The sequence below is a fragment of the Micromys minutus genome, assembly GCF_963924665.1.
Source record: "Micromys minutus genome assembly, chromosome: 4".
In the NCBI taxonomy this organism is placed as follows: domain Eukaryota; kingdom Metazoa; phylum Chordata; class Mammalia; order Rodentia; family Muridae; genus Micromys; species Micromys minutus.
In genome coordinates, this window is record NC_137973.1 from 58,229,488 (window position 1) to 58,241,782 (window position 12,295).

At 34.7% G+C, this 12,295-nt stretch overlaps 1 protein-coding gene across 1 annotated transcript in view; it reads left to right on the top strand.

Moving 5' to 3' along the window:
- Positions 1 to 3,079: 3,079 nt before the first annotated feature.
- LOC308419471 (bifunctional heparan sulfate N-deacetylase/N-sulfotransferase 4) overlaps positions 3,080 to 12,295 on the top strand; it is a gene marked incomplete at both ends in the record, with an annotated part of 319,742 nt that continues 310,526 nt past the window's right edge. Inside the window, one exon of the mRNA XM_080915202.1 lies at positions 3,080 to 4,057. Within this exon, the coding sequence (XP_080771328.1) occupies positions 3,080 to 4,057 (978 nt within the window). The remainder of the gene's footprint in view (positions 4,058 to 12,295) is intronic.

The following is a 12,295-nucleotide window of genomic DNA, read 5'->3' on the forward strand; positions in this document are numbered from 1 at the left end:
TAACAGCACTCATATTTGTAATTCTTTGAAAACCAAGTTAAATAATTTCTGTCTGCTCTGAAATAATTTTTGTCTATGACAAAAAGCTTATCTTATAGATAGAGCCTTCCTCTGATAAACACACACACAAATGCACAAACATATATATGCATGCAGGCACAAATAAAATAACACACATAAACTCTTACACAAACACACAACTAACAATGTTTATAAGCACTGCTTGCCTTTTCCTTATGTAAAGTATTTGAGACTTTCTCTTATATTCCAATTTTATTTCACCCACAGAAAAGGCAACATGTTTTTGAAAACTAGTTACAAATTTGAAAACTCAACACAAAAGATACTTGTGTTTTAGAACATATGGTTAAATGTTTATACATTTAACTAAGTATAGGGGGTCCATTATTATGAGATGTGAGCGAATTATCAGTAAGACTCCTGACAATAAATTCAAATTCATGAAATGTAGCAACATGGTACCAAGTTTTTTTTCCCCCATGTATTACCAAAAGTCAAACCTAGCAAAAATTTTTAAATTTTTGACTCATTCTAACTTACAACTTGTTTTGAGTTAACCAAAACTCAAAATCACCTTGTTGATTTGTCTTCATTTTCTTTCTTGAAAAGAAAGTTATTTTCATTGGATTTAAATTTAATTACACTGACTGCTAATTTCATAGCTTTGCCTTATTCTAAAACAGGGCAACTTCTAGACTACAGGTCTTTCTAGTCATAAACACTTCACATTGTAATTGTAGTCTTTTTTTTTCTTTACAAATTCACAAATTAGAGATTTTTATATGGTTATATCAGAATCAAAATAGCTGTAACAGTTACAATATAAAACCTTTTCTAAATTTAATTTTTTCTTTATAAAATTGACCAATATGAGATTAACAGAACAATGGACTTAAGCAAGACCATGTAATAATTAGTGAGTAGGTGCATAGCAGCCAGACTTGTTATTATTTTCAAATTTTAGGTAAACTTTGCTGAGCTATTCGTCTTATCAGAATACCTTCAAGTAATAAACACCAGACATATTTTAATGTGATGGCCAGCCCTTAGAGCTAGTATTCATTCAGTTTCACATTTCCAGACTAAACAAAAGAAAACAAAACAACAAACAAAACAACAACCCTAGCTATAGAAGACTCTGTGATCACTTTGGGTACTAATTTCATGACTAGAAATTTGCAAAGATTTACCAGTAAACCCATGTTCAAACACATATGGCAACAAGGAGGTACTTATGAAAAAGGCATGCACTCCACTGTAGTTTGTATGTGCTCACATGGAAAGATAACACATAAAATATGTATGTATTCTACACCACAGACTGGGACAAGGAATGCAGGTCCTAAATATTACTCTTTACTCACAGAGGTCAGGCTTTAGTTGGGCTTCTGACATTTCAGAAAGGCATCAGTAATGTGACAGGTAGAGTGGGTCATTCTGTTAATGTTCATAAAGTTCATAGAACATGAAAATCAGATTTAGAAAATTTGAGTAAAGCCATATTTGGTTTCCTTGGTGTGCTGTTTTGGGAAATGCTGGCTTTTTAGATATACAAGTAATTCATACACCCCAATCCTGTATTCTCTGAGCCAGGAGAGCCAACAAAAGAAGAGAGTTTCCACTGGGATTCTGTGTGCTTCTAGCTGGTCCTCTGGTACATCCTGCGTGAAAGTTTAAGTGAGGGTCAAATTAAAATTTTAACATATAAATTTGCAGCCTTTAAGAGTACATAATACACATTTTTACATTTGTGAAGCAGCTTTCTAAAAAGCCTTCCTATTATCCAGAACTCAATTTTACACAACTTGTTTACAAATATAATTTTTAAGATATGATCTAAATATCTTGACATACAAACCCACATATACATATATATATGTATGTATATACACATACATATATGAATACACACACACACACACACACACACACACACACACACACATATATATATATATATATGCATTGACTAATCTCTCTACATACAAGCCTCCCTCACCCTTGTCCTTTTTCTAGTTTAAGAGATAATAGTGGGAAAGAGAAGCAAACACATCAGACCGCATCTTCTTGGCATTTCATAGAATATCATCACATCTCTTATTTGTAAAGTAAGTAAGGTATAGCAAACATTACTGGTGTACAACTTTTCCAGGACAGACTTTGTCACCTTGCCTATCCATTATCATTAAGGAAAGAGAAATGAGACAATTGAATATAAATGATGAATCCTGCAATTTAAACATTAGCTGTCTGAGAACACAGCCATGTACCATTGTGGTATATGGATCTATCATCCTAATTCAGAACAAACTGATGTTAAATAAATGTCACATTTAAATTCTGCTTATTCTTTGAGTTGACAGATTTAGTCCCATATGTTTTTTAAATTCATTGCACTGTTGCATATTAAGAGGAACAGCTCTAATACTTAAGATTGATATCATTCTTTTTTTAATTCAAAGAAAAAGGTCACCATCTTTTGTCAAAATCGATAATATGTATCTAAATTTCTCTGAACCTCTTTTATCTCCCTTCTTTTCAAGATGATTAGTTGAAACTGATCTCTATATGTGCTCACATGTACATTGAATAACTGACCAAATTCAGACAGACAGACCTTCACGAAGTTTTCAAGAAGCCATGAAAATAAAAGTGGACTATGTGTCAAATATAACGCCCCAGACTATCAGCGGGTACATTGTCTTAGTAACAAGACTAGAATATTCTTTAACGGGCTTCTTAGATATCAGTAAGCAGATAGACAAAACCAGGAACATTCCTCCTTTTGCTCTTAGCTATCACATTTCTTCTCTCTTTCAGATAATGCTTAAAGGACTCTGCAGCAATTCTTGGTTTTGGACATAGCATCTCAGCTGCTGCCTTCCTGGTCCGCTGCCTACCAGATTTGACTCATTTGTGATTCCTTCGAGAATCTCCCATGATTTGCAATGGTTACATGAATGTTTGGGAAGGGAATCTGGCGCCATCTTACTCTATGTTCGCCATGGCACATTAGGGAAAGAAGCCAGAAAAGGCGCTCAACGCATTGATGTTTAAAATGAATCTTATTGTAAAATTTCGGAGAAGCTTTCGAACACTGATTGTTCTCTTAGCTACCTTTTGTTTGGTGAGCATCGTCATTTCTGCCTACTTCCTGTACTCTGGCTACAAGCAGGAAATGACACTTATTGAAACCACTGCAGAAGCAGAGTGTGCTGACATCAAAAACCTCCCTTATCGGTCTATAGAGCTGAAAACCATCAAGCCTATTGATACATCCAAAACTGACCCCATTGTCCTTCTCTTTGTAGAGAGCCAGTATTCGCAACTTGGTCAAGATATTATAGCAATCTTGGAGTCCAGCCGGTTTCAGTACCAGATGGTCATTGCTCCGGGCAAGGGAGACATACCACCTCTTACCGATAGTGGCAAAGGGAGGTACACATTGATTATTTATGAAAACATTCTGAAGTACGTCAGCATGGATTCATGGAATCGGGAGCTTTTAGAAAAATACTGTATAGAATACAGTGTTAGCATAATTGGTTTTCATAAAGCCAACGAGAACAGCTTGCCAACAACACAACTGAAAGGGTTTCCTTTGAACCTATTCAATAATGTAGCTCTGAAGGACTGCTCTGTGAATCCCCAGTCTCCTCTACTCCATATTACCAAAGGCCCCAAAGTTGAAAAGGGACCTCTTCCTGGGGAAGATTGGACAATTTTCCAATATAACCATTCTACCTACCAGCCAGTGCTTTTAACTGAGTTACAGACAGAAAAGTCCCTCTCTTTCTTGTCCAGCCAAACACTTTATGCGACAATAATTCAGGATCTGGGGCTTCATGACGGGATCCAGCGAGTTCTTTTTGGTAATAACTTGAACTTTTGGCTACACAAGCTCATCTTCATAGACGCTATCTCCTTCTTGTCGGGCAAGAGGCTGACACTGTCCTTGGACAGGTACATCCTGGTGGACATTGACGACATATTTGTGGGGAAGGAGGGCACGAGGATGAATGTCAAAGATGTGAAGGTAAGAGCATGGATAAAGAACAATTTGATTAGTAATTTGTTAGTGCTTTGTGTTTTTGGTAAAACATGATCTCTAAAATAATTTATAACATAATTGCTGATTTAAGCTAATCCTGAACTATTATACACACACATAAGCACATTCATACAAGTACACACAGAGAGAAGGGGTGGACAAAGGAATGAAGGAGGGGGAGAGGGAGATACACAACACAATAGAACATAAACACTGAACTATCCTAAAGTATAGTTGATCTTCCTCTTTCATCTTCTTGTTATCCCTTGACTATCCCAACAAGAAGCTGTTATAAATACCTCCAGATTCAAATGTGTGCCAGATCATAACTCTGAAATTCATAAGGGTATAGGACTCTATTTATGAACAAATCATTGCGTACATTGGATTTTTTCAATGTGATTAAAAAACAGATAAAAATGTAGCTTAAGTCTTCTCTGTAACCTTGTGTAAGCATAGTTTTCTCTTGTGTGAAACATTTATAATATTGTAAATAATTCCATCAGCAAATATAGTTTAAAAGGGACTAAGCCTTAAGAATCATTAAGTTTATATCTACTAAATTATAATATCTTTCTGAATATGGTAGAAGTGTTGATAGGCAGTATTTTAGGGCTGTACTAATTTGACTATATTGCAAAACGTAATCTGTGATTGCTACTAAATATACACAAGACCAAGTGCAGAGATGAGCATGATGATCAATTTTGAGTTCAGCTATTTGGGATGCTGAGCAAGAAGAGTTAAAGACAGTCTGGGTAAGAGCCAGAAGTAGAGAATGACATTAGCAAAGTATAGTCTACCAGGTTAACTATAGACTTAGGGAATTCTGAGACTAACGTTTTTATAGGTTTTAGTCAAATGTTCCCATAGGCTAATTCATGGTATCCTAGTGTGTCTTGCATGAAACTAAACTGACACTGTGTAAAGTATTCTAGAAAAGATACACACAAATTTATTGTTACTACTACTACTATTGTTGTTGTATTACAAAAGAGTGCAGTTTTATTGTCTCTCAGTCTGTTATTCAGCTGTGTGCTTTGTAAACATGAGCCTGACATGCTTCTAAAACAAAAGCTGAAACGTCATGACCTCTAGTAGATAAAGTCTTGATATCCATAAAAACAGTTCACTTAAAAAAATCTTTCCAGTACACGCAGACCAGCAAACTCTGTTTCTAATGTGTCTCTGAGCAACAACCATTTCATTTGGATACTCGCTTGGATACAAATGCATCATTCAGATCAGACAGGACTGTTTAAGTGGCTGTACCTCATAGCTTCTAAATCTGGGTTTCTCATTTTTGGATGTATTGTTCCTTTCAATTAATTGAAATGCAAATATTTTATCTTAAATTTAGAAGAAGTCATGCATTTTGAAATGGTCTCAGAGTATGAGGTACCTGATCTGAAAACAATAGAACAGCCACTTTTAATTCATACCCAAAGAACAATATGAATTAAAAGATTTTTATAAGTTCAAACTGAATTAACCAACTCAATTCTAGCAAGAAAATTTATTTGCAAAGGTAAACTGATGGCTACTCACCATTACTTGTAAGATATACAAAATAGCGATGGTTACTTAAACTGTAGAGCCTTAAGTAAAATAACAAACTAGTAAGAATTAACACAGGTATGCAAATTTTATATGGAGAAATAATTGGAAATATTATATAATTGAATAAATACATATTTAGTATGTATTTTATAATTATATATATTAGTTTAAAACATAGATATGTAATATTATTGATATAAATACATGATTAAATTTCACACTATATGATTTATGAGCATCTCAAGGCCTTGTAAACCCAGATGACTTTCATTCTAATTTACTATTGTAAACTCAGACAAATACACTTCAGGTAACAGGTACAAGCTCAGCTCTCTGTACTGGGAAAGTTTCACATATATAATGTCAGTTTGATTACATAAGTGATGGAATTTTCTACCTTTTATTGATGAATAATATTTTAATATATATCACATTTTCATCTTTCACATATTCTCTAACAGATACAGTTTCTTACTATATTTGGCCTATTACAGTAAAGACACATTGCAGATGCTCCTTCATCATACAGATTTCACTTCATAAATATTATATATATATATGTGTGTATATATATATATATATATATATATATATATATATATATATAGTCAGAAAGAGTCTTAGTCAGTGTTCCATTGCTGTGAAGAAACACCATTACCACAGAAACTCTTATAAAAGAAGGATTTAATAGGGGTTAGCTACAGTTCCGGAGGTTTAATCCATTATCATTATGGCAGGGAGCAAGAAAAATATGGTGCTGGAGAAGTAGCTGAGAGTTCTATATCTACATCTGCATGCAGCAGGAAGAGGAAGAGACACTGGTCCTGGCTTTGGCTTTTGAAACATCAAAGCTCACCACCAATAATACACTTTTTCCATCGAGGCCACATCTCCTAATTCTTCCCCACTGTGCCATATCTGATGAGTAGGCATTCAGATATATGAGTCAATGGAGAAAGTATTCTTATGAAAACCACCGTACGAGGTAATTTCACTTTGGATGATTACATTTTAAAGTAAGCTCCATTCTCTCCTCAGACATGTCTAATTTACACCCCCCTAAGTGTATATATCACCTCTTACTTCAAATTTGCTTTCCAACTCTTCAGATGTTCATAACAGTCCCTCTAAAACACATACAGAAGGTTCACAGGATTTCATGTGCATTTCCTTGTAATTTTTGTATCTCTTGGAAGGGTAACTCTTCCTTATTTCACTTTTTGTTTTTAATATCTACCCTGAGACAAAAGTGACTTGGACTCCACACTGAGGTAGTGAACTTTGTTGAATTTGGTCTTTTCAATTAGTGTCTTTTCTCTTTCTTTTTTTTTAATTCTTCAATTTTTTTTACAGTCTAGTATTTTTCCCCCTCCTGGTCCACCCTCTGTTCAACATCCCCCTACATCTTCAAAGAATGTTTCCACATCCCCAACTCCCCTATTTCTCCAGACCTCCCCACTCCCTATAGCTTCAAGTCTCTTGAGGCTTAGGTGAATCTTCTCTGAATGAGTCTATACCTAGAAGTCCTCTGCTGTATTTGTGTTGGTGGCCTTATATCAGCTGGTATATGGTACCTCGTGGGTGGCTCAGTGTCTGAGCAAACTCAGGGGTCAAAATTAGTTGAGACTGCTGGTCTTTCTATAGGGTCACCCTCCTCCTTAGCTTCTTTAAGCATTTTCCTTATTCTACCACAGGGGTCACCAGGTTCTGTTCATTGGTTGGGTGAAAATATCTGCATCTGACTCTTCCTTTCGCTGCTTGTTGGGCCTTTTGGACAGCAGTCATATCCATACTTACAGTGTTTTTCCACAGTATTTCTTAGCAACCTTCATGCACAAGTGTGGTATCCGTGAATGTCCTTGCCTTTCCCTTACAGTGAAAGACTTCACTAGCTTCATTTTTCCTTTGCTTTCCCAGTTTTGCAGAGTAAAGTACCTCGATTGGAAATTGTGTTTGCTTCCTTCTCATGTTTACTTTCCTCTCTCATGGTCTTCAGAGTCTGTGCTAAAAAGTCTAATCCTCTAGCTTCCTGTGGTCTGTGAGTTGTATTGTGGGTATTTCCAAGCTTTCTGCCTAATGTCCACGTATCAGTGAGTTCGTGCTATGTGTGTTCTTTTGTGACTGGGTTACCTCACTCAGGATGATATTCTCCAGTTCCATCCATTTGCCTAAAAATTTCATGAAGTCATTGCTTATAATAGCTGAGTAGTGCTCTATTGTGTAAGAGTATCACATTTTCTTTATTTATTCTCTTGAAAGACATCCGTGTTGTTTCCAGCTTCTGGCTATTATACATAAGGCTGCTATGAATATGGTGGAGCAAGTCTCTTTGTTATATTTTGGAGCATATTTTGATTATATGCCCAGGAGTAGAATATCTGGGTCTTTATGTAGGACTATGTCTAATTTTCTGAGGAACTGCCAGACTGATTTTCAGAGTGGTTGTATAATCTTACAACCCCATCAACAGTGAAGGAGTGTTCCTCTTTCTCTACATCTTAGCTATCATCATCTGTCATCTGAGTTTTTGATCTTAGCCATTCTACTGGTGTGAGGTGGAATCTCAGGGTTGTTTTGATTTGTAATTTTTTGATGACTAAGGATGTTAAACATTTCTTTAGGTGCTTCTCACTCATTTGGCATTTCTCAGTTGAATTTTTTTTTGTTTTCCCCTGTATCCTATTTTTAATAGGGTTATTTGATTCTCTGGAGTCTAACTTCTTGAGTTCTTTGTATATATTGAATATTAGCCCTCTGTCAGATGTAGGTTTGGTAAAACTCTTCTTCCAATCTCTAGATTTTCTTTTTTCTCTGTTGACAGTGTTCTTTGCCATACAGAAGCTTTTTAATTTTATGAAATCCCATTTGCCTATAGGTGATCTTAGAGCATAATCCATTGGTGTTCTGTTCAGGAAAATTTATTCTGTGCTTATGTGTTTGAGGCTCTTCCCCAATTTCTCCTATCAGGTTTTATGTGGAGGTTTCTGATCTACTTGAACTTAAGTTTTGTACAAGGAAATACAAATGGATCCACTTAGAGGAATCCTAGAGCAGTTAGGCAGGAGAGGGTGGGTAGTTGAGGGAACACACTCATTGAAGCAGGGGGAGGAGGGGGAATGGGAAAGAGGTTTGCCGAGAGATAAGATTTTAAAAGTAAGTAAATAGAATAACCAATAAAAAGTAATAAAATAGAAATCTACCTTAAAAATTAAATAAAATATAAAAATTCCTAATAAATATAAAAATTCAGTCCTCTTGTTAGAACTTCATTAGATATCTAATACTTTCCTTAACAATTTTAATCATGTCAATGCTTTTTGTTATTTTAACTTTTTATTATAAGTGTTCTTGATCTTGCCTATTTAAATAGAACCTGTAAGAAATAATCAACATTCAAGTATCTGGATTTAAATATCTTTTGTCTAATTGGAAAGTTTTCTGCTGTTATTTCTTTAAGTGATCATCAGACCATTTATGATTTCTCCTCATTAAAATATCTATTCATATAACCCCTGAATTGGTCCAATTTAAAATATATTTACCTTACAATGGGGTGAAAGTAGATCCATGTGATCCTTCAGTTTTGAATTTCTGTGCAGTATTTTAAAAGCTAAATGATACATTTTCCCTTTTTACATCAAATAGATTATGTGTTAAGTAAGTTTGATCAACCTTGACCTGATGTCACTCTTCTGAATTCAGCTATAGAGTGATAGGCTAGGCTATAATGTTCAGCTGATGTCTTAGGCTTTCTATTTCTGCTGCGAAACATCATGACCAAAAAGCAGTTGTACAAGAAAGGGTCTATTTGGCTTATACTTAGATATCACTGTCCATCATGGAAGAAAGTTCAGGAACAAAACTGGAACACAATTGTAATAAGAACCAAGAAGCAAGTGCTGATTCTGAAGCTATGGAGTAGGTGTTGGTTACTAACTTTCTACTTGTGGCTCAGGTATATATCACTGCAGACAACAGGGCTGGGCCCTCCTTCCTCAATCACTAAGGCCTGCCTACAAGCCAGTTTCATAGTAATTTTCTCAATTGATGTTACCTCTTCTCAAATGGTTTTTTGCTCATAGCAAGTCAACATAAAACTCTCCAATTCAAATATCAAGTGCTTTGTTGACTTGAGATATTTTTAGATTGCAAAAAATTCATTGAGATGGGATGGGATGTCACCACACATGAAGAATCATTTCCTCAAAAGACCAAACAAAACCCAAAAAAAGCAGAATAAAAAAGAAGAAAGTAAGAAAGAAAAGAAAGAACGAAAGAAACAAACAAACCAAGAAAGAAAACACTGAGAGCCAGATACTACTTGGTTTACACGTAAGTAAATCAAAAATACTGTTTTTTAGTTATAAAAATTAGATTTGTAATATTTTACATACATTATAATTTGGAAATACATATAGTGCTCTTGGAAAAACATTTAATTATATGTAGAAAGGCTCTGGATACTTTTATGGTTTTCAATATCATGTGACTTTCCACTACTGTGACATCCAACCAAATGTAAGTGCGTGAAGGTCAGCACAGCTACCTTCCTGCTATACACCAATTGTTTTAATGTAAGCACACATCTACTGGTGTATTTCTATACTGTTTTGAAATAAATCATAAAGTTATAATGGTTTTAAATAAAAATTAATGAGGGAATGCAGTAGCAAATGACAATTCTTGCTTTATGTATGTGACTAACTCTCTCTGACCCAGTTCCACAATTAGTCTGTAAATATTAGAAACACTTAACAGTAATTAATGGTACAGTCTTTCTATGACACTAGTTTAGTCTGTGTCTATAAGGATTGTAGATGAGTAGGTAAATGGATCATATATAAAATATAAGTTCACACACACATATTGGTGTTTATTCATTTGAGTGCATTTTTCTAACTTGAAATATAAATTCCTTGGAACTTAAAGCAAAACGATCATTTCTGTAGTACATTTTGTTGTCATGAACAAAATGTGGATTTTTTAGATTAATTACAATAGCCTTATTTTTATACCTGCATAGTGTTGTCTAACCTGAGCTATCTCATATGGAACTCCTATCTTAATCAAATTCTTCCTTCATCAGCACTCTCCCTCTACCCCTTTTTGCCATGATGTCTCTCATCCATGTGAAAATAAAACAAATTTCTGAGTGTCTGCTTACTCCTGTGATGTTTGCATCTCTATTTTACCAGTGGCTGTGACTTCTCAGTCTAGTCATTCTTGTAACTAGCAGATTCACTAGGTGAGTTTGGTGCTTCCTTTCCTTCTTTGCTTCCTTACATAGCCCCTTCTTGCACTAATGAAGCTATTCAGGAAGGATGAAGCTTGCAGTCCTGTACCTGCTTGATTTCATCAATTCTATGACTCATGATTGTGGTGTCTTCAGCAATAGAACTATAAATTCAAGTTGGGGAGGATAATCATTAGCATAGGAAGCATGCTGAGTGTTTGGATCCTCTGAGACCTTACTGAATAATATGTTCAAAAGAAATAAATAACCTATTTCCAGAACTACAACTTTTATTCACCAGTCTCTGATGTATAATTAGATATTGTTTCTCTGCTATAAAATAACTCCATCTTACTTCTATATTAATTTAATATGTACACATATATATTTAAAACTTCTACTGTATTTTTTACATTGTAAATGTCTTTAGTGCTATTTTTCCTGTCCCTATACTCTCTCCTATACCCTTTATTTCCTAACTCAGGTTTAACAATTCTCATTCTACTTTTCCATTATTATTCTTTATACCAGTAGATTCTCTCCACCCCATCTTGACACTCTATTCCCATAACCACTAAAGCAATTTTCTCATTTCTGTGAGTATTTCAAATAAAAGAAAACTTATCTGAAAAGTCACAGGTAATATCCAAGATGGGATAAAACATGTGTCTTTGGTCTAGGTTACCTCACTTAGAATGGTTATTTTCAGTTCCATCCATTAACCTGGAAGATTGATAATTTTATTTTTAGAATAATATTCCATTGTATAAGTATGCTGCAGTTTTTATATTCAGTCATCAATTGATAGGCATCTAGAATTTTTCAATTTACTATATTTTTTTCTTTTTGTTTTTGGTAAAGCAGAAATGAAGATGGATGGGCAGGTACCTCTAGAGATGACCATAGAGGTATTTGGTTATATACCTAAGAGGGATGTTGCTGGATCATGTGCTAGATATATTTCCAACATTTCAAAAAATTTCAAACCTGACTGTCATAGTTGCTGTACCAAATTTATTTATTCCCTTATCACACTTCATGTCCACAGACACATAATATGCTGTCTTAATTTTCTTCTAATTTTATGTTTATGGGTGTTTGAGCTTCATATATATATATATATATATATATATATATATATATATATATATATATATATATATGTGTGTGTGTGTGTGTGTGTGTGTGTGTGTGTGTGTGTGTGTGTGTGTATGTGTGTGTGTGTGTATTACACGTATGCATAGTGCTCATGGAAACTAGAGTTGGGCAATAGATACCATGGACTGATAGACTGGGTTTTCAGACAGCTACAAGTTGTGCATGTATTGTAGATTGAAGTAGGGTCCTCTAGAAAAACAGAAAGAGCCCCTAATTACTGATCCATCAATCCAGCCCCTAGCCTGACATTCTTAAATATCAACACATCCTTT